Below are 23,953 nucleotides of genomic sequence, written 5' to 3'. Positions count from 1 at the left end.
TGACAGGTATTTATATTTGTATAGCTCAAAGTCTGTTAGCCGGCCGTGGTGGACGAGCGGTTCTAGGCGCCTCAATCAAGAACCGCGCGACCACTACGGTCGCAGGTTCGAATCCTGCCTCGGGCATGGATGTGTGAGATGTCCTTAGGTTAGTTAGGTTTAAGTAGTTCTAAGTTCTAGGGGACTGATGACGTCAGATGTTAAGTCACATAGTGCTCATAGCCATTTGAACCAAAGCCTGTTAGTTACTTTATAAATACTGTAGGACATTACACAAGTGTCGTGTGTTCTTCATTCATAATGTCCTTACTTCGCATTATGGCGACCGATCGGATTGTAGTTGCTCCCAGAATTCACATACAGCAGCTGCTCAGACGCAAAGACATGTAACGCAAACAGCACAGCAAAAAACTCCAGAGATACGCGACCGTACCTATTGTCTTATCAGGGGTTAGCTGATAACGTTTGTCATTTCCCTCGTACGTAGGCGATCGCCGGTAGACATCAGCTGTGAACGTTTCGCATCAGTAGTAGACGAGAACGGCCGCATCCAGAATGGCGAGCGCTGAATCAGCTCCAGTCGCGCAGTCGGTAAGTTGTGTCACTGTGATCGTGTGTGAGGCTACAAGCCGACTAAATTACTTCAGTGAGTGCCCTGAGGACCGCAACAACCTTCCTGCAGACGAACGTTTCGGCTCCCTTTTAGATACCAACGTTTTCCTTCTTGACAAAGTGCCTGTTGGTTTCTGTGTCGGGTTCCTCGCCCGCCGCTCGTCACCCTCCATTGCTGGTGGCGGACCGGACAGTCAGATGGTTCAAATGGCTCTGAGCACTATGGGACATAACATCTGAGGTCATCAGTCCCCTAGACTTAGAACTTCTTAAACCTAACTAACCTAAGGACATCACACACATCCATGCCAGAGGCAGGATATGAACCTGCGATCATAGCAGTGGAGCGGTTCCGGACTGAAGCGCCTACAACCGCTCGGCCACAACGGCCGGCGTGGACCGGACAGTGCACTATCAGCAATGGTAGGTGAAACGTTGACAATGCCAGCCACTCGTGCTGGTAAAGCGTCAGAAAAAATCATCAGGCGAACTTTGGTCCAAGAACCCGAGATATAGGGCAAAAGGCATTTTGTCCAGTGGCCACGAAAGCCTTAACAATTTTCTCTTCTTCTCCGAATACAATGCACTGTTTTAGACAAAACACACGTCTTTTTAATTTTTTTATCTATTCCGTAGCTCGTCAGCTCTTTTTCTAACATTCTGCGTGGTGTCTGTTTGTTCTCAGTCGTGTCTCCCAACCACTTTCCCGCAACGACGCTCTGAGCGTGTTTTTTAGGGAATTGACTAGTTTGAACCTGGGACCTGTTGCTGGTGAGGAGACGCCAGACCACACATGACATGTAGAGTTCAGCAGAGTTCAGAGAGACTAGCGATGATATAATCAAATACTTAATGATTTCAGCGTCAGCTCCCCTGCACTCCCTGTAAAAGAATCTTAATACTAACTAAATTTAGTGGAAGGGGTTCAAGGCTTTCCTATTTTTAGTTAGCTGGTAACATAACGTCGAAAAAGCAATTAAGTTTACCATTGGAAATTTTATTCTACTCACAAAACATTGTTTATAAATTGCACTATTGATAAAAGGAAATATTTTAATACAGGATGATAAAAACCAACTGCGTTCAACAAAAATGTGAACGAATATTCCCTGAATGGGTTTCCAAGTTCTACAATGGATCGAAGGATGACGTATGCCATATCAAATCTATAATCTAGATTTAAGATACGTTTCATGAAAGAGAAAACTATCAAAATGGTCTACAGTGACCCTCAATTATCTTTAATTACTTATCTAACTTGTCGTAAATTACAGTGGCTGATATGGCTTCTCAGTAATTATAATACAGAAAAATCATCGCGTTTCAGATTTTTACTTCAAGTAGCAAATGTGATCACCATGAGATTTAATTGACGATCGACACTAGTATTAAGTAAGAAGGGGATGTAACAGATGAGACTTCTGCAGTTCTGAGTGAAGCCTTATGCTCTCAAAAATGTGGTATCGCGTGCATTCATTATCTTGTCGATGTTTAGGCAGCGTCAGGGGGCGGCAGGCGGCACAGCTCCGCTCACCTCACTGTCTCGGAAGCTACTCTCTCCTAACTTCTCCTTACTACAATTTGCCGAAGTTGGTTTAAAAATAATGTATCTGGCTGTGTTTCCAAGTGACCAATGAGGGTCTCAATGTTAACCTTAAGCTCCGCCTACAAAAATTCTGTCTATCCAATGAGAAACGTTATACTTTTCGTGGTTGGGCAATGTTTTTAATGTTTGAAACGTAACAGAGACGCGAAAAAGTCTTGCAGTTGGTGTGGCCCTTTTAGTGATATCGTAAGATCTATACTGTTCTTCTGGAGGGCTCTACCTTTTAACATGGGCTGGGGGTGATCTTGGCAGTCGGCCTGCGACGTGGGTGTCCGTCCCTTATCGTAGGGCCTTCTAGCTTAACACGGTTCTGCTCTCAGCTTCTGTTCTCGTTTCTTCCCTTGGAACTGCGTCTGTTTCATGGTTGGAAGGTATGACGTGCATTTAGGCGTTCTTGTGTTAGTCTGTGGTATTCCATTTGCTCACTCGTTGATCGTATTACTTTGGTTAATTTAACGTCAGAATTTATTTGGAGCTATGTGACATACTGCCGGATTTGCTTACCATGTCAGGGTTTTCATGGAAGGTGTTGGTTTTGTCTAAAATCTTACAGCTTTATTCTCACAGAGGTATGTCAACCAGTGATATAGCCCAATCGGAAGTAGGTTCGGAATGGGACTGTTTATGCGGTGAAACGACATGCTGTTGTTGTAATCTTCAATCTTAAGACTATTTAGAAACAGTTCTTCAAAGGAATCTTCTGTTTAGCTTAATTTTGGGCCTGCAAGCTGTGGTCAAACGTTAGTCTCCTCTACAATCATTCTCTCCTCAGTCTGATACAGTGCATCATTAGTTATCAGATTCACCAACACAATCACCATCTGTAGCTCATTTTAAAGTTCCTATGGTCACCATATGTGTAATGTTTATAGAAAAGAAACTGATATAGGCATGCGTATTCAAATACAGAGATATATAAACAGGCAGAAGACAGCGCGCTGTGGCCGAGCGGTTCTAGGCGGTCGCAAGTTTCTTCCGCTTCTGCTCCATCTATCATGGTGATGTTTCCCTCATACTGTCCCACCTAACAGTGTAAACTACAGGAAGAGATCAAACCAGAATACACAATGTGCCTGTGGCATCACAAACAGAAACATGAACTCAAAATCAATGCATCGATGCTAAATATAAACTTTTATGCCTGTCCTGCAATGTCTACCACACACATGGCCATGTAAAAGGGTTTAAGAAACAACAATAAGAGAAAAACGAAAAATAAAAAACATAAAAACGAAAACCTATAAAAAACGGTAATCTTAACCAACACTAGGAATATAATAGGTTAATAGAATAAAATGTCTTTTTTTAATGTATCGTTGTTAATATATTTAAATAAATATATGTGGCTACCAAAAAAAAAGTTCGAGTCTCGGTCTGGGACAGAGTTTTAATCTGCCAGAAAGTTTCATATCAGCGCACACTCCGCTGCAGAGTAAAAATCTCATTCCAATTGACTTAGTTTTTTTTTCCTCTGTCTCGTTTTCACTTAACTCTCTCTTATATAAGCACGCCTGTCTTCAGGCGTATGGTAGGTATGAAACCTGGAGTATATAGTGAGGTGACTCCAGAGCCCGTAGATTACACAAATGAAGTAAAGAGTTACAAGAGTTTAGACTGAGGTGCCGCGCTGGATTAGCCGAGCGGTCTAGGGGCGCTGCAGTCAGGGACTGAACGGCTGGTCGCTGAGTAAGTTCGACTCCTCCCTCGGGCATGGGTGTGTGTGTTTGTCCTTAGGATAATTTAGGTTAAGTAGTGTGTAAGCTTAAGGACTGATGACCTTAGCAGTTAAGTCCCATAAGATTTCGCACACAAACGAACATTTTATACTCAGGTGTCAAAAGTCATTGGCAACCTCCTAACGTTGTGACGGATCTCCTTTCTGCCCGGTGTAGTGCTGCAGCTCGACGTGCCATGGGCTCAGAAATACTGAGACGTGCTGCATCTGTGGCCGTCCATAATTGCGAAAGTGCCGCTGCGAGATTTTGTGCACGAAATTATGTCCCATAAATATCCAATGGAATTCGTGTCTGGCGATCTCGGTGGCCATCTCGTTCTCTCAGATCGTTCAGAATGTTCTTCGAACCAATCGCGAACAATTGTGCCATGACGAACAGTCATCCATAAAAATGCCACCGAACATAACGAAGACCCAGTCCATTCCATGTAAACACAACCCCCTCCACTACATAACCACTACCAGCTTGCACAGTGCCTTGTTGACAACGTGGCTGCATGACTTTGTGAGGTCTGCGCCATACTCGAACCTTACCATCAGCTCTTAGCTTCTGAAATCGGGACTCCTCTGACCACGCCACGGGTTTCCAGTCGTGTAGGCTCCGACCGATATGGTCACGAGACCAGGATAGGCTCCGTAGGCGATGTCATACTGTTACCAAGGACACTCACGTCGGTCGTCTGCTGCCGTAGCCCATTAATGCCAAATTCCGCTGCACTGCCCTAACGGAGAGGTTCGCCGTAAGTCCTACACAGAGTTCTGCGGTTCTTTCACTCATTGTTGCTTCTTTGTTACCACTGACAACTCTACGCAGACGCCACTGCTCTCTGTCGTTAAGTGAAGCTGGCCGGCGACTGTTTCGTCTGTGGTGAGAGGTAATGCCTCAGCACACTCTCGAGACGGTGGATCTCAGAATATTGAATTCCCTAACGATTGAAACATCCTGGCAGGTTAAAACTGTGTGCTGGACCGAGACTCGAACTCGGGACCTTTGCCCTACGCGGGCAAGTGCTCGACCAATTGAGCTACCCAAGCACGACTCACGCCCCGTCGTCACAGCGCAGGATGCCTTGCGTTTGGTCTGCTTCACAAACATCTCAGTGCACATCTCGCATAACATATCAACTGCTTGTCAACATCCTGGGAACCCATCTGGCACAAACCTTTTTTAACACCAACACTTTCAGTATTCTGCAAGCACTTCCTTCCACTATCTCAACGCAGCGTGACAATTCGTTCACTGTGATGCGTCTGTCGGCAGTCACCAATTCGTTAACTCTCTGCACATCGTCTGGAGTGTGTGCAGTACGAGGCCTGCAGCTGCGAGGACAATCTTCAATATCGTCGTGCCCGCTTTCATCACGTGACCTGCTTGCCCACCAACTAACTGCACTGCGATCGACAGCAGCATCTCCATACACCTTTTTCAACCTCTTGTGGATGTTTCCCATTGTCTCGTTTTTACAGTACAGGAATTCTATGACAGCACGTTGATTCTGACGATCGTCAAGTGTAGCAGCCATCTCGAAGAAATGCTGTGACGGCGCCACTCACGGGAACAAGTTGAACTAAGTTTGAAAACAAGCGGGAAGGATGTATCTACACACTGTAAAACTTTCACACATGCAGAATGAAAACTGTATTTTTACAAAAATAGTTTGCATTTCTTTTTCAGTGTCCCACGTATATCTGTAACATTGAGCTGTTTGACCATACCACCGCTTCGTAGGCTCAGTTAATTCCCCAGGATACCTTGCACTTGGTCTGCTTCACAAACATCTCAGTGCACATCTCGCATAACATATCAAATGCTTGTCACCTGCTCGTAACCTGAACAGAAGACGTCATTATCCTAGCTGTGCCTATACATAAAACAATGGTTTGCTGTGTTTAGGAAAATGCCAAAGCACTTCCATTTCTCAGCCTAATAACTTTTCGCTAAAAGATTAACGCAGAGGGCCACTTTGTCTCTGTCACACAGTAAATTACATGCTTGGATCTTTCCCCAATTATGCTCTTTCCGTATGTCAATCAGCCACACCTGTTTCTTCCCCCCATCCCTTCCCTACTTGTGTTCTGTGACCTTCGTCTGTCTCTCCTCTCACAAATCTTTTCTCGCGTCAATTGTTGCCATCGGTTTCTGTCATTGTTGCCAGCCCAAAATAAGTTACATCCGCTACGAGCATATTCAAATTCTGCCTCATTCCCCAGTAATATATAATGCAATTTACAATACTTAAAGCCCACGCCAATTACTGGCGATTTATGAGCTATATAAGGGACTATTAACAAGCATCTTCATAGATTTCTAGCCATGTCACTTGACAATCAGCAACACCAAGAGATGAAATGGAAAATCGTGAATCATTTGCAAGGTCGCTGATAATACAATGAAGGGCCAAAGAAACTGGTACACCTGCCTAATATCGTGTAGGGCCCCCGCGAGCATGCAGAAGTACGGCATGGACTCGACTGATGTCTGAAGTAGTGCTGGAGGGAACTGAAATCATGAATCCTGCAGGGCTGTCTATAATTCAGTGAGTACGAGTGAGTGGAGATCGCTTCTCAACAGCACGTTGCAAGGCGTCCCAGATATGCTCAATAATGTTCGTCATGTGGTTAAACTCTGTAGCAATTCTGGGCGTGTGGGGTGTCGCATTGTCCTGCTGGAATTGCTCAAGTCCGTCGGAATGCACATTCGTCATGAATGGATGCAGGCGATCAGACAGGATGCTTGCGTACGTGACACCTGTCAGAGTCGTATCTAGACGCAGCAGGGGTCTCATATCATTCCAACTGCACATCCCTCACACCATTACATAGCGTGCACCAGCTTGAACAGTCCCCTGCTGACATTCAGGGTCCATGGATTCATAAGGTTGTCTCCATAACTGTATACGTCCATCTCCTTGACACAATTTTAAAAGAGACTCCACAGAGCTGGCAATATGTTTCCAGTCATCAACAGTCCAATGTCGGTGTTGACGGGCCCAGCGAAACGCAACTGCTTCAGACACTTCTTGTCTTATATAGGCGTTGCTGACCGGAGAGCCGTGTTCTACTTGTTTGTCTATGTCTGCATTCGAATACGCATGCATTTATGATTTTTTTTATCGTTTCAGTGTATAATAATTGTAGATTGACACAACAGGTACTTTCCTGTTTACACGAGACCTGAACTTGCGAAGGCATAAAGAATTCTTTTACAAGGGGATTTGTTAGCTTTATTTACGAAAAGTTTCATTGTATTTAAAATGTCTTCATCTATCGTTTTTGGGGAGAATAATTGTTTTCTCGATTTTTTCTCATCTCGTGCAAGCACACTCCCGTATTCCCCTTTCTTCTTTAGTGTTGAACAGCCCATTATAACATTCATTATGTAGGAGGCTTATACCTTTAACGCTAGTTAATTCAGATCACACACGTCCGATTAACACGACTTGTTGTCTCGTGTGTCAATTGTTGCTTTAATTCATAGTAACTGGTATTATGGTCGATTCCCAACAGCCAGCGACGTGATGCCTTAAATAGTTACGTCTTAGATGTATCATGTCATTCATACCCAAAGGAATACGAAAGCGTGTAGGTTAAACTGCACGCAACATACACAGTAGACATTAAATCTGAATTAGTCTCTAAATTACTTACGTTTTAAAATTTACGTAATATTGAACAAAAATTTATTTTTTGTACTTTGGAATGGATATTTACTGGGGAGGCTTCACATTCAGTAAAATGAACTTAAATTACACTTCATTTTAACAATTTTAGAATTCCGCCGCTACTCCGCAAAGGTATAACTTATTCGTACTCTATCATTCTTGTTCTACTAATCAGGAACTAGTGAAAACTCTGGTGAATTTCTACTGCAGCTGCTAGGATTTTCTACTATTTGCTTTATAGTTAATCCTAAGTGTTGTAGCAATTACATATTAAATGTAAGTCTTCTTCCAACATGTGTATCGTTATCAACACAATATAAATGATGTGGAAATTATGATACTTCTAATTTTGCTAGGATAAATCAATAAATTGTCTTCAGATGCCGTAAATAAAAAACTAATTAATTGTGTATATAAATACATCCATAATTTTGCAGCATTTTCCCTTCGATATTTACGTTACACATTAGTTGAGTCACGCATTGCTTAACAAAGATAGCGAAGCACTCAGAAGACATAGACGAATGCTAACACAACTATGCACAAAAATTAACTATTAACTAGTGTTAATTTTTAACCATTCACTGTCATATGTTACGTAATCAATCGTACACTTTGTGGTATGAATTACTTAAGAGGTATGCTGTAAGGGAATTTTTAAATTTCTGAATTTTAGTTGTCTTTTTAATCTCCTTAGAAAATTTATTTCATAGTAATTTTATTCCGCTCTAAAAATTCTTTTTTGTCTTTCGTGTTTGTTTACTGATGGTGCATCTAAGTTTAGTCTGGCTCTTGTCATGATTTTAAATGCTGCTGTTTGTGAGATAGCTGCTGATGTTTGCCCTGATCGGTGTAACAGACTGCTCAGTTGGAATTCCGAGTTATTTAAACAGATATTTGCGGGGAATTTTTAAACTTCCACAGCAATGGCAAGCGGCTAATTAGGATCCAGGGAGTCAATAATGAATGACTGTAAAGATAGAATACCTCTAAATTAAAAATGAAAAGTAATAGACAATCATGCATACAGCTTGTGATATGAAATTAAGAAGACTGTTCCTTTGTTAATGCTGCCGGTATCATGTTCTCGATAAATATCCTGACGTCATGGACGGGGAATAACCGCTTCATTATTATCTCTGCAGCTGCAGATAATCCTGCGATAGCATCGAGAACTGCGTGAGAATGTCAGAACAATTGAGCACCTGGAGACTCAGACCTGGCTTTTTAAGACTTTGACTTTTTAAGATAAAGAGAGCGGCTACGATTGTCATACTGAGACAATTCTGCAGCGGAAGAAACAGAGGTCCAGCGGCGTTCGACGTAATGGGCAGACTATATAGTATTCTCCAGTAATTGTTTGCCCAGTGGGGAGACAATCTACAAACTGAATCCCCTTCGCATCCCAGAACACTGATGCCGTGACCCTTTACGCTGAAGGAATTGTCTTTGCTTTCTTTGGTGCCAGAGAATCAGCATTTTTCTACTGCTCTGACTGTTGTTTTGTGTCTGGGACACAGTAGTGCATCCAAGTTTCATCTGTGGTCACAAACTGGAGCAAAAAAATCTTGTTGGTTTCTCCTAAACCTGGCCAAACATTGTTCCGATACGTCCATTCTCGTGCGTTTTTGATCCAACGTCAAGAGCGGCGACACTTATCTTGCAGATAATTTTTTTCATTTCTAATTCTTCAGTTAAAATGTGATACACCCTTTCAGATGACATCTGGCAAGCGTGGAAAATTTCACACATTTTCAATCATCGAGCCTCCATGACCATTTTGTGCACTCTTGCAACGATCTCTGGAGTAGTGACACATCTTGGTCGACCACTGCGCGGATCGTCATCTAAGCTCTCCAGACCAAATTTAAATTCATTTGTCCATTTGGCAACAGTTGGAGGAGCAGAGTACCCCAGTGTATTCTGGAAATCGGCATGAATGTTCTTTGCCTTCATACCTTCCTTTACGACGTACTTAATCACTGCTCGAATCTCGATGTTTTCCATCTTCGCAAATCACTATGTGGGAACAACAAGAGAGCCACGTCACTGCCTGAGCTCTCCTCCAAGAGCACTGACGTGGCACGTGTTTACAGGCAACAGTCCAATGAACATCACGTGAAAAACTCGTCGCACTGGGCCTGACCTCTCACGGTGATTCTGAGAACTTTTCGAACCACCCGCATATTAACATGTTAAGGGAACTTAAGGAACATATGAGGAATGCTCAGAGAGTAAGACTGCTAAATTTTTATATTTTATTAGAAAAAGTGTACCTGTTGAAACATTTGACCATTTTTGCACATAATCAATATTCTGTTTAGTGTCTGTGGTGAGCCGTGGCACATACTTCTTCAGGCTCTCGTCGAAAACATCTCCCACCAGCTCCTTCCCCCACTTCAGAACCGCTTTCTGCATCTGCTTGTCACTTGAAAATGTAATCCCGCTCACGTGTGACTTCAGGAATGTGAAAAAATAATAATATGAAGGCGCCAGATCAGGGGAATATGGAGGGTGGATTGGAACACCCGAACCAAGTGAGTCCAAGAGCTCCTTGATGACAAAGACTGAGGGAGGACGTTTGTTGTCGCGCAACAAACGCACCCCTCTCGTCAGTGTCCCCTTCCTTTTGTTTTGAATGCCTCATTTGACCTTTATGGGTCTCTCAATATCATATCCATTGATGATCTCCTCCCGTGGCGGAAATACCATCAAAATGATGCGTTTTCGGTCACAAAACATTGAGGCTATGATTTTTTGTCCGAAATTGTGATTTTCTATTTTTTAGCAGATGGGTTATCGGTGTGACGTCACTGCGACGACTGGTTTTGTCTCAGGCGCGTGATGAGCCACCCACGTTTCATCTACAGTCACAGTAGAGTTCAAAAAATCCTCACCTTCCAATTAAAGTCGCATAAGAAAATCGCTAGCGCTGTTGATTGGATTTTTCTTTGCTGCTCTGTCTGGGATTCACTTCGCGCACAGTTTCCGGTATCCCAGCGTTTCTGTGGGTGTCTCGCAAAGAGAGTTCTTAAGAGCTGAGGAAAGGTGGCAGAAATTTCATCCACTGTCAATCGGCGGTCTTCACAAACAGTTTCCTCTATGTTTTCACCCACAAATCAGCAGTCAAAATCTTCTACGTCTCTGTTCGTCATGAACAAACTCCCCATACCGCTTAAACCCCCTCGTTCTCGTAGTCAGCACCTTCGCTGTAAACTGTTTTGATTCGTGAGAGAAATTCAGTACGTGTTACCCCTGCCACGAGTAGGAATCGGATCACAGCACTTGGCTCACACGTGGCGGGATTTCTTAGCTACCTCATTCACGCAACTGGACACTACATCGCGACTGCATGTACTAATCTCTTCCTGCCCGCCCAGTTAGCCGTGTGGTCTTAGCACAGCTTTCCGGCTTGGGAAGGAGCGCCTGGTCCCCGGCACGAATCCGCCTGGAAGACTTGAGTCGAGGTCCGGTTAGCCGGCTAGTCTATCGATGGTTTTTAGGCGGTTTTCCATCTGCCTCGGCGAATGCTGGCTGCTTCCCCTTATTCCGCCTCAGCTACACATTGTCGACGATTGCTGCGCAATCAAGTTCTCCACGTACGTGTAAACCACCATTTCTCTACCACACAAACATAGGGGTTACACTCGTCTGGTGTTAGACGTTCCCTGGGGGGGGGGGGGGGGAGGAGGTTCCACCAGGGTCTGAACTGCATAATAACCCTGAAAGAGTGGTTCGGTGTGGGGCGGCGGAGGGCTGAAGTGGACTGTGGTAGTCGTCGTGGGGCTGTGGACCACTGCGGCTATGGCGGAGTGGAGCCTCTGCGTCGTTTCTAGGCCCCCAGTTAACATACAATACAATAAAATACAATACCCTTTCCCTGCGCTGGTCTGTCTCTTCAGGTGATCTCTCTCTACAACTCAGTCTTCCGAACGATCAAAAAACAAAAGACTGCAGAGCGTTAAAGTCGCAACACATTTACTTCCTGAATATTCCCCGTAGAAAAATACATCACAGTGGATTGGAGTCAACAGGAGATGCAGAGATGCTAAGGCGAAATTACTGTACAAGGGAGCGGGAGGCAGGGGGGGGGGGGGGCTGTCTGCTGACGTCACGGAAGGAATGGATTCTAATTAAAAACGTATAAGGGTCCAATATGTTAAAGCTTAGCGGAGCATTGTAAGACTTACGAATAAACGAGATAGAATTCCTAAGTCACTGGCAGAAGTGTCGGCCATTAGAATTCACGTTCACATGTTCCTTTATTGGTCTCAGCAACGTTAAAGGCACCAGAGAGATAGTTCTGACGTTGCGGTTAATAACGGAAGCAAAACTCAAGATAAATCAAAGAACGTTTATAGGATTTGTCGATCTAGGAAAATCGCTCGACAATGTAAAATGGTGCGAGATGTTTGAAATACCGAGAAAATTAGATTTATACCATCGAGAATGGTTCAGGGGCGGCACTAAAATTCATTGTCAAATCGTACCCTTGATAACATGGCTTTGATGTCCTGAGTGAAAGCAAGGCAGAATTAGCCCACCCGGTTAGCCGTGTGGTCTAACGCACGGCTTTCTGGATTGGGAAAGAACGCCTGGTCCCCGGGCACGAATCCGCCCAGCGCATTTGTGTCGAGGTCGGGTGAGCCGGCCAGTCTGTGGATGGGTTTTAGGCGGTTTTCCATCTGCCTCGGCGAATACGAGCTGGTTCCCCTTATTCCGTCTCAGCTACACTGTGTCGGCGATTGCTGCGCAAACAAGTTCTCCACGTAGGCGTGCACCACCATTACTCTACTACGCAAACGTAGGGGTTACACTCGTCTGGTGTGAGACGTTCCATAAGGGGGGAGGGGGGGGTCCACCAGGGGCCGAACCGCACAATAACCCTGAAAGGGTGGTTCGGTGTTGAGTGGCGGAGGGCTGAAGTGGACTGCGGTCGTCGTCGTGGGGTTGTGGACCAGGTTTTGGACCACTGCGGCTGTGGTAGAATGGAGCCTCTCCGTCGTTTCTAGCCCCCAGGTTAACATACAATACAATACAATACAAGGCAGAACTACAGGATGGGCTGAACGAGATGAACAGTCTAACGACCACAGAATATGGACTGAGAGTAAAAAAAAAGTCAAAGAATTTATTAGAAGCGGAAGTAAAGTTAACGACTAATTAACATTAAAATCGGTTCTTTGGAAATGAAACAACATATGGCGGACAAAGCAAGAGGGATGTAAGAAGCAGATTAACACAGGCGATGAGGGATTTTCTGGCCAAAAGGAGTCTGCTGCGAGGTTGTGCTGAAAAGAAATGCTTCTGAATATTTGAAAGTTCTTAGAGTTTTTTGAATAAAACAAACTTTATTAACAGTCTACATCTTTATTTTCATGTCTACATATTTATTTCTCCCCTAGGTCACCCTGGCGACGAACACATTTCTCCCAACGAGAGACGTGCGTTGATTCCGTCACTATAGAATATTCGACTTTGTTGACGAAGCTGCAACCGTAACTATGCTCGCACCATTCCACCATCATCAAAGAGTCCTCCATGGTGTTCTTTAAGTTTTGTAAACAGATAAAAAGTCGGGCGGGGCCAAGACGAGACTGTACGGAGAATGATCGATAATAGAGATGAAGACGCCGGATTGTCGCATCTGTCGCAACACACTTTTGTGGTCCTGCATTGTCATGCTGAAGGAGAGGATGCTAAATGTGTGGACGAACGTTTTCTGCGGTCAGAAACTCGCTTGCAACAGGTTGTTTCTCACGCGCCGACATTGTTACGTTACTCACCGTCATTCTACACTACTGGCAATGAGAATTGCTACACCAAGAAGAAATTCAGATGATAAACGGGTATTCATTGGAAAAATATATTATACTAGAACTGACATGTGATTACATTTTCACACAATTTGGGTGCATAGATCCTGAGAAATCAGTACCCAGAACAACCACCTCTGGCCGTATTAACGGCCTTGATACGCCTGGGCATAGAGTCAAACACAGCTTGGATGGCATGTACAGGTACAGCTGCCCATGCACCTTCAACACGACACCACAGTTCATCAAGAGTAGTGACTGGCGTATTGTGACGAGCCAGTTGCTCGGCCACCATTGACCAGACGTTTTCAATTGGTAAGAGATCTGGAGAATGTGGTGGAAAGGTCAGCAGTCGAAAATTTTCTGTATCCAGAAAGGCCCGTACAGGACCTGCAACATGTGTCGTGCATTATCCTACTGAAATTTAGGGTTTCACAAGGATCAAATGAAGGGTAGAGCCACGGGTGCTAGCACGTAACGTCCACTGTTCAAAGTGCCGTCAATGCGAACAAGAGGTGACCCAGACGTGTAACCAATGGCATCCCATACCATCACGTCAGGTGTACACCAGTATGGCGATGACGAATACACGCTTCCAATGTGCGACGCCAAACACGGATGCGACCATCATGATGCTGTTAACAGAACCTGAAGTTTTGCCACTCGTGCCCCCAGGTACGTCGTTGAGTACACCATCTCAGGCGCTCCTGTCTGTGACGCAGAGTCAAGGGTAACCGCAGTCATGGCCTCCGAGCTGATAGTCCACGCTGCTCGAACTGTTCGTGCAAATAGTTGTTGTCTTGCAAACGTCCCCATCTGCTGACTCAGGGATCGAGACGTGGCTGCACGATCCGTTATAGCCATGAGGATAAGATGCCTGTCATCTCGACTGCTAGTGATACCAGGCCGTTGGGATCCAGCACGGCGTTCCGTATTACCCTCCTGAACCCAGCGATTCAATATTCTGCTAACAGTCGTTGGATCTCGACCAACGCGAGCAGCAATGTCGCGATACGATGAACCTCAGTCGCGATAGGCTACAATCCGACCTTTATCAAAGTCGGAAACGTGATGGTACGCATTTCTCCTTCTTAAACGAGGCATCACAACAACGTTTCACCAGGCAACTCCGGTCAACTGCTGTTTGTGTATGAAAAATCGGTTGGAAACTTTGCTCATGTCAGCACGTTGTAGGTGTCGCCACCGGCGGCATCCTTGTGTGAAAAGGTAATCTGTTGCATATCAGAGCATCATTTTCCTGTCGGTTAAATTTCGCATCTGCAACACGTCATCTTCGTGGTGTAGCAATTTTAATGGCCAGTAGTGTATATAATGTTGCGGGAAGGCGAACCAAAAACTGCGATTTCTTGATAGAACAGAAGATGCAGCAATTGCAGTAAAGATACTGCCTTCCCTAGGCTTGTCCATTCTCTGCTAGAGTAATGTTGTTCTGCATGCGGTCCTTAGCAGCTATGATGGACGAAAAACGGTGAGAGAGTGTCACAGATAAGATACGCAAAGTGAGATGGCAAACATCTACAGGAAAGTGTTTTTCCATGCGGCGAGATTTTTCCGCGAAATTTCAGTCACTAACATTCTCCGAATGTGGAATTATTTGGTTGACGCACACCTACGTAGGTATAAATAATTACTGTAACAAAATAAGAGCTATCAGATCTCGCACGGGCAGATTTAAGTGTTCGATTTTCCCGCGCGCTGTTCGCGAGCAGAACGGTAGAGAGGTGGTGTGTGACTGGTTCGATGAACCCAGTGCCAGGCACTAAAAATGTGAAACATTAGCGGTTAGTTTTATCCCATTTTTATTCGTTGTAAAGATCACGTGCAACCGATGAAAGACGTTGCCTTAGATTTACTGAGAAAAAGACAATCGATCTGCCATATTTTTAATAGCTCAAAAGAATCAGTGCGCAACTGCAAGTCAGTAAAATCATTAAATGTGTAAGTTTTGTGAAAATAGGAGGGTGGGCCAAATAGAAACCTTAAATTTGTAATAACAAATCGAAATTTCGGGCTGTTATCCTGTAAGTTGGTAAGCATGTTACAAACAGCGTGCAGAATGGCTTGTAGGTGGCAGCACAGTGCAGACGCACACATACAGTCGCAGTATCAGTATAAAGATGGCAGCCCCGCTTGCGACTTGCACCAGGGAAGAACTGCTTTCTGTTATTCGGTTTTTGCGTAGTGAAGGTGTGAAACCTATTGAAATTCGTCGACGAATGAAGGTTCAGTACGGTGAGGCTTGTTTGTCACAGCAGCAAGTCTACGAATGGAGTAGGAAGTTCGCAAATGGTGTGACTTCAGTGGAAGATGTTCCTCGTCCAGGTCAGGCACAACGAGCTGTGACTCCACAGAACATTGCAGCAGCTGAAGCCATAGTGAAGGAAAACCTCCGAGTGACACTGAATGGCATTGTAGCATGTTTACAGATTAGTCATGGGTCAGCACACCACACTGTGCATGATGTGCTCCAGTTTCACAAAGTGTTTGCAAGATGGGTGCCACGGCAGGTGACTCCTGAAATGAGACAACCACGAGTTGATGCTTGTGAAGAACTTCTTCATCGCTTTGAACGAGAAGGTGCGGGCATCCTTGCAAGAATCGTTACTACGGACGAAACCTGGATTCACTTCCACCAACTGGAAACGTAGAGAGCGAGCAAGGAATTGCGCCATTCCTCATCACCAAAACCAAAGAAGTTTCGAACAGAACCATCAGCAGGGATGGTTATGCTGACTCTCTTTTGGGACGAAAAGGGCGTCATTTTGGAGCATTACATGGTTGGAGGGACTACTGTCACCAGTGCATCATACACAGATCTCCTAAAAAATCATCTGCGGCCTACAATCAAATCAAAGCGGCGTGAATCGGTACAACAGTTGCAACAATCACAGACCTGCATTTTGAATGTCTTCCTCATCCACTGTACTCAGCAGACCTTGCCTCAAGTGACTTCCATATGTTTGTACCACTCAAAGACGCAATGGGAGGAAAGAAGTTCCGTTCTGATGAAGAGGTACGCCATGCGGTGCATGAGTGGTTGAGAGGACTACCAAAAGAATTTTTTTTCTGAAGGAATTTATGCACTTTGTAAGCGCTGGAGGACTTGTATTGAGCGTGGGGGAGATTATGTTGAAAAGTGATACATCTTTGAACCACCTCTTTACAATAAATAATATTTTAATAAAATATTTAAGGTTTTCATTTGACTCACCCTCGTACGTGCAGTATGTGTAATTCTGTTGGCTTTGCAACGACAGCTCGAGGCTATAAGGGTAGTTGCCATGCTGGCCTGGATCATTGTAGAAATTGTTTTGTGCCGCAAGTATAGAAACCTATAGAACTTCTGCAAGATTCTGGGACCACATGAAATTTCTTCGAGACTTGAATTGCGAAATTTCGTGGACTTCCACAACCGATTTTCCGAACTTAGTGTATTCTTGGTCGACGCCGTGTATCAGTCCATCACTGCACTGGTCCAATAAACATTTTAACTACTGAACAGTGCCCAGCTTGTATTCACGACGCCTCTTCATTTTTCCGAGCATAATTCTGCCTGCAATTTAGTTTACTCGTTGGAAATTCAAATGGTTCAAATGGCTCTGAGCACTATGGGACTCAACTGCTGTGGTCATCAGTCCCCTAGAACTTAGAACTACTTAAACCTAACTAACCTAAGGACATCACACACATCCATGCCCGAGGCAGGATTCGAACCTGCGACCGTAGCAGTCGCACGGTTCCTGACTGCGCGCCTAGAACCGCGAGACCACCGCGGCCGGCTGTTCGTTGGAAGTAACAGGTCAGTAACCGGAAGTGTGTGGGTGTTGCATAGGTACAGACGGAACTAACAGGCTATAAAAATCGGTCACGCACTTAGTTAAACCTCTTTACGCGAAGACAGTAGGTAAAGTACACTCTAGGACAAAAAATAGTTACGGACCACGAAGGAATTATCCGAATGGGACGGAAATCGGTAAGTATGATGTACATGTATAGGCAAACAGATGACTAAAATTTCATTGAAAAACTTGATGATTTACTCAGGTGAAAGAACTTCACAAACTGAGCAAGTCCATAACGCGTTGGTTCACTTACGGCCTTCATACAAACGGTTATTCGGTTTGGCTCTGATTGATAAAGGCGGTGGATGTCCTCCTGAGGGCTACTGTACCAAAATCTGTCCGATTGCCGAATTAGATCGTCAAAATCCGTCCACTCTTGGTAATTATAGAAAAGACTGTTGTGACTGATTAAGGCAATGAAGAAACACGCATTTCTTGAAATAAGACAGTCTCGGTTGCAAAATATGTTTTATTGTTTTATTTACAGGAAATAACACGTTTCATCCTATTGGGGCATCATCAGATTGGCTTAAAAATTAATGTGGAAAAACCAACATTCATTTTCCACGTCAATTTTTACACCAGTCTGATGATCCCAAAAGGGTGAAACGCGTCATTTCCTGTAAATGAAAAAGATTTTGCAAGCGAGGCTGTCTTATTTCAAGGAATTCATGTTGTTGTTGTTGTTGTGGTCTTCAGTCCAGAGACTGGTTTGATGCAGCTATCTATGCTACTCTATGCTGTGAAAGATTCTTCATCTCCCAGTAACTACTGCAACCTACATCCTTCTGAATCTGTTCAGCGTATTCATTTCTTGGTCTCCCTCTACGGTTTTTACCCTCCGCGCTGCCCTCCAATTCTAAATTGGTGATCCCTTGATGCCTCAGAATATGTCCTACCAACCGATCCCTTCCGAATTCATATACCAGACGCTCAGTATGGAATGTAGCGCACTACGGTCGCGCGGTGGAACAGATTGCGACGGCGTCTGAGAGGACGTCTGTGTGATGGCTCTGTCCGCCGTGGTCGTCACAACTATACGTTTGCTCGATTTACTCTTGATTGACCCAATCGCTGTTTCCCAAACCTTGCTAAGATTATAGCCACAGTCACAGTTTATGAGGTCGCAGACAGCTGCCACCACCCTTCACAGAGGAATGGGGTACTTAAAACTCTAGTACATAGCGCGCGCACCATCTCTGACACAGAGAGTCTACCCCAGGAATTGGAACATCTGAGAACTGTATTTCGAAAAAATGGGTATTCAGAGTGGCAGATTCAACGTGCTCTCCGCCCAACCACTGCAGCACAACCTATTGAGATGGATGAAGTCACGAGGGAGGAGGTATGCGCTGCATTTATTCCATACACAGGCGCACTCTCGGGGAAAATCGCCCGCATTCTGAAGAAACACCGGGTCGGAACTGTGTTTTGTCCTCCGAATAAAACTCGTGCACTGTAGGGGAGCGCCAAAGATGACCTCGGTTTGAGGAAGTCCGGCTTGTACCAGATTCGGTGTCAATGTGGCAAGTCGTATATTGGTCAGACGATGCGTACCGTCGAGGATTGATGCCATGAACACCAGAGGCACACTCGACTGATGTATCCGAGCAAGTCGGCGGTCGCTGAACATTGTTTGTCGGAAAATCACGCTATGGAGTATGACCGCACGAGGATTCTGGTACAGACGTCGAGATACTGGGACAGCGTTGTTAGAGAGGCCATCGAAATTCGCACCAATGACGACCTCATAAACCGTGACTGTGGCTATAATCTTAGCAAGGCTTGGGAACAAGCGATTGGGTTAATCAAGAGTAAATCGAGCAAACGCATAGTTGTGACGACCACGGTGGGCAGAGCCATCACACAGACGTCCTCTCAGACGCTGTCGTAATCTGTTCCACCGCGCGACCGTGGCGCGGGGCGCGGAGGGCGGAGGGAGCGCGCCGCGGGCGGAGGGTATTTAAATCGGTCGCCGCCGCGACCGAACCTAGTTCCCCCTGAGCAGCCATAGCGTACGGATCTCCATGCCGGCACGTTCACAGGATCTCAGTCCGTCAGTTCATCTGATGATGGCGACATGTTTGATCGCGGAAATATTGTGCCCGTTGGACACTATAGACCGGCAGTACACCCGTGGATATTTTGATTATCAAATACGCCATGTATGTTTAGGACATTAATGTGACCTTCCCCTATGTTCGACAACAACATGCAAGAACCGCTAACGGACGGCAGATGCCAGAACAGTGCAGGACAATGTAGTCGTTGTCGTAATGTAGAAAATAAGAAATATATCTGCCGTCCAGAACGACACGATAATTGGCTTTCGGTACAAGGGTTGAATCATTTCCGAAACTGCCAAGTTTGTAAACTGTTCGTCTGGCACCGTGGTTAAAATATGCCCTGCAAGGTTGCCAACATAAGTAACGTAGAAGTAAATATCCTCGGAGGAGTGAAACAACTTAAATCACTTAATAAAAGCAACTCTTATGGTCAGACTACATACCAATTACGTTCCTTTCGGAGTATGCTGATGCATTAGCTCCATACGTAACAATCATATACAACCATTCACTCGACGAAGGATCCGTACCCAAAAACTGGAAAGTTGCACAGGTTACACCAGTATTCAAGAAAGACAGTAGGAGTAATCCACTGAATTACAGGTCCACATCATTAACGTATATATGCAGCAGTATTTTGAAACATATACTGCATTCGAACATTATGAATTACCTCGAAGAAGACGGTTTATTGACACACAGTCAACATGGGCTTAGAAAACATCGTTCCTGTGAAAGACAACTAGCTCTTTATTCACATGAAGTGTTGAGTGCTGTTGACAAGGGATTTCAAATCGATTCCATATTTCTGGATTTCCGGAAGGTTTTTGACACTGTACCACACAAGCGGCTCGTAGTGAAATTGCGTGCTTATGGAATATCGTCTCAGTTATGTGACTTGTTTTTGTGATTTCCTGTCAGAGAGGTCACAGTTCGTAGTAATTGACGGAAAGTCATCGAGTAAAACAGAAGTGATATCTGGCGTTCCCCAAGGTAGGGTTATTGGCCCTTTGCCGTTCCTTATCTATATAAACGATTTGGGAGACAATCTGAGCAACCGTCTTCGGTTGTTTGCAGATGACGATGTTGTTTACCAACTAATAAATTCATCAGAAGATCAAAACAAACTGCAAAACGATTTAGAAAATATATCTGAATGATGTGAAAAGTGGCAGACCCTAAATAACGAAAAGTGTGAAGTCATTCACATGAGTGCTAAAAGGAACTCTTTAAACTTCAGTTACACTATAAATCAGTCTAATCTAAAAGCCGTAAATTCAACTAAATACCTAGGTATTACAATTACGAACAAATTAAATGGGAAGGAACACACAGAAAATGTTGTGGGGAAGGCTAACCAAAGACTGCGTTTTACTGCCAGGACACGTAGAAAATGTAACAGATCTACTAAGGACACTGCCTACACTACGCTTGTCCGTCCTCTTTTAGAATGCTGCTGCGTGGCGTGGGATCCTTACCAGATAAGACTGATGGAGTACATCGAAACAGTTCAAATAAAGGCAGCACGTTTTGTATTATCCCGAAATATGGGAGAGAGTGTCACCGAAATGACAGGATTTGGGGTGGACATCATTAAAAGAAAGGCGTTTTTCGTTGCCACGGAATCTTCTCACGAAATTCCAATCACCAACTTTCTCCTCCGAATGCGAAAATAGTTTGTTGATACCGACCTACATATGGAGGAACGATCACTAAGATAAAATGAGGGAAATCAGAGCTCGTACGGAAAGATATAGGTGTTCATTCTTTCCGCAGGCTATACGAGATTGGAATAATAGAGAATTGTGAAGATGGTTCGATGAACCCTGTGCTAGGCACTTAAATGTGATTTGCAGAGTATCCATGTAGATGTAGATGTAGATGGCAAAATGGCGCTATCCGAAACTGGAGCCGAGACAATTGTCGTGCACCATGGGCCATAAATGACAGGGGTCAATGACGGCTGTGGAGATGTGAAGGACGAATAGACGTGCAACTGTTGAGCAACTGGCCACCCAGATGAAGCAAGGAGCTACCGTCAGCGTCTCCTCAACGACTGTTCAGCGAACATTCTGCACATGTACTCTGACGCTGGCGTCTGGTTCATGCACCCTTGTTGACTGCTATTCATCGGCAACGAAGGCTGGAGTCTGCATGCCAGTACCAGATCGAGAAGTCCACTGAGTCGCTACAGGTGGCATTTCAGAAGAATCAGGTTTTATGCTGCACCAGATACATGGCCATTGGCGTGTTCGGTGTGAAAAGTCTGAAAGAAAACACCCTTCATGCATTATGATCTGGGGAATACTTCCGTTGCATTACCTGGGCAATCTCATCACTCCGGAAGGCGCGTTGGATCAACACAAGTACGCATCTGTCCTTGGGGACCATGTCCACCCCTACGTACAGATTGTTTTTCCTCAGCAGGATGGCATCTACCAGCAGGACGTCCGCCCCGACAGCTGAATGGTCAGCGTGATGGACTGCCGTCTTAAGCGGCCTGGGTTCAATTGCTGGGTGGATCGGAGATTTTCTCCACTCAGGTATGGGTGTTGTGTTGTCTCCATCATCATTTCATCCCCATCCGGCGCGCATCTCACCCAATGTGGCATCGAATGTAATAAGACCTGCATCAAGGCACCTGGACCTGCCCCGTAAGGGTCCACCTGGGCAATAATGCCAAACGCTCATTTCATTTCCATTACCAGCAGGACAGTACAGCGTGTCACATAGCTTGCAGTGTATGTGCGTGATCTGAAGTGCACCAGAATGTGATTACCATCAGACTCCTCAGATTAAAACCCAATCGTCAATCTGTGGGACCATCTCGATCAGTCAGTTTGCGCCATCAATCCTCAACCGGGAAACCTAGCCCAGTTGGCCACGGGTCTTGGGTCAGCACATCCCAGTCAGCACCTTCCCTAACCTCACTGACTCTCTTCCTGTGCATGTCACCCTGGTCCACACTGAAGGAGGTGGTAATTGAGGCTTTTGGCAGGTGGTCAGATTAATGTGACTGGCACTCCGTCTTCAGGCCACAAGTGGCCTACCGGGACCATCCGACCGCCGTATCATCCTCAGTTGAGGATGCGGATAGGAGGGGCGTGTGGTCAGCACACCGCTCTCCTGGTCGCGTTGTGATGGTTTTCTTTGACCGGAGCCGCTACTATTCGGTCGAGTAGCTCCTCAATTGGCATCATGAGGCTGAGTGCACCCCGAAAAATGGCAACAGCGCATGGCGGCTAGATGGTCACCCATCCAAGTTCCGACCACGCCCGACAGTGCTTAACTTCGGTGATCTCACAGGAACCGGTGTATCCAGTGCGGCACGGCTGTTGCCCACAATGTGACTGGACAGTGGAATATATTTACATGTAAGAGCAGTGTGACAGACTGCCAATTAGAATCTTTCTCAGTAGTGTCAGAGTGGTGCAACAGTCACTCCTAAAAGGTGTCCTTGTCGGAGATCAAAAGGTTGCCAGGATGTGACGGAGTGACGTGGAATTGTGTGAGCTGCCAGTGGGGTGCCAACTCCACTACAACTACTGAGCGACGTTGCCTACCTCTACCGAGTGATCAGACATTAACTAGCCAGATGCTCTTCTCAGACATTCCAATTATAGCTGTGAGTTATTTCAGCTGGTAACATCTAGGACTACAGTAATTGGATATGTGACAGTCTCGGAGATAATGATAGCTGCCATTTGTGACACTGCATTGAGGAAGGAGACCACTAATACCTAGAAAAACTGAGTCAGTTAAGTGTAATACATCTTAGGATGATCATTTTGATTACTCAGAGAATTGTGGTTATGGCTCGGAGCTCCATTTCAGTAACATAGAATGTTTTCTACATACGTACGCTGCCAGAAAAAGAAATGGAGCACCCTCAAGGACTGTGCTCGCACCATCGCACCATGTGCATACTGAGGGGTTGTACAGTTAGTGATTCACTTGTCCTGGTCATTAGCAATCAGATGTTCTGGAGGCCAGTCTCTGCACCATCTGTTTTGACTCTATAGGCAGTGACTACTATAAGTTTAGAGATGAACAGTGCATGCACCATTCATCCTATGGTATACGATGCCCTGCTGATGAGTATGTACCACTACTAAACAACTTCAGCGATTGGAAAACGGTAGCATTGTGGGCCTGCAGGAAACTAGAAGAACGTATTGACAGGGTGCTGCACATTTTGGGCACATTGTATCTGTGGCGCGTCGCTGCTTTCAACAAAAGCGTGTGGAACATTCCCACACTTGCAAAGCAGGTTGTGGTCGTCCATGTAGTACAGGCACACATCAAGATCAACACATTGTGCAAGTAGCTACGGCCAACCAAACAACATTTGGGCGGGGGAGAGGAGAAATCAGGGCATAAGTTGCACCTTCTGTGTCATAATGGACCATTGGGAACTGTAAGATTGCAGCAACATTAGGATGTCCACTCCCTCACATCTGATTGAAATACAGTAGACTCAGGTTCGATTCCCAGCAGTGTCAGATACTCTCTCAGTTCAGAGACTGTGTGTTTTGTTATCCTCAACATCATTTCGTCATCACTGACATGCAAGTCGCCCAATTATGTGTCAGC

The 23,953-nt window shown here is 45.0% G+C and overlaps 1 protein-coding gene across 2 annotated transcripts in view; it reads left to right on the top strand.

Annotated features, from left to right (window-relative positions):
* Positions 1-512: 512 nt before the first annotated feature.
* LOC126291971 (speckle-type POZ protein-like) overlaps positions 513-23,953 on the top strand; it is a 182,142-nt gene continuing 158,701 nt past the window's right edge. For both annotated transcript variants that reach the window (XM_049985726.1, XM_049985725.1), the window contains exon 1: positions 513-591. In XM_049985726.1, the coding sequence (XP_049841683.1) occupies positions 556-591 (36 nt within the window). In that variant the 5' untranslated portion in view covers positions 513-555. The remainder of the gene's footprint in view (positions 592-23,953) is intronic.

Source organism: Schistocerca gregaria, chromosome 9 (genome assembly GCF_023897955.1).
Source record: "Schistocerca gregaria isolate iqSchGreg1 chromosome 9, iqSchGreg1.2, whole genome shotgun sequence".
Lineage (NCBI taxonomy): Eukaryota > Metazoa > Arthropoda > Insecta > Orthoptera > Acrididae > Schistocerca > Schistocerca gregaria.
Note: the sequence above shows the minus strand (reverse complement) of the source record. Positions and strands in the feature narration are given on the sequence as shown.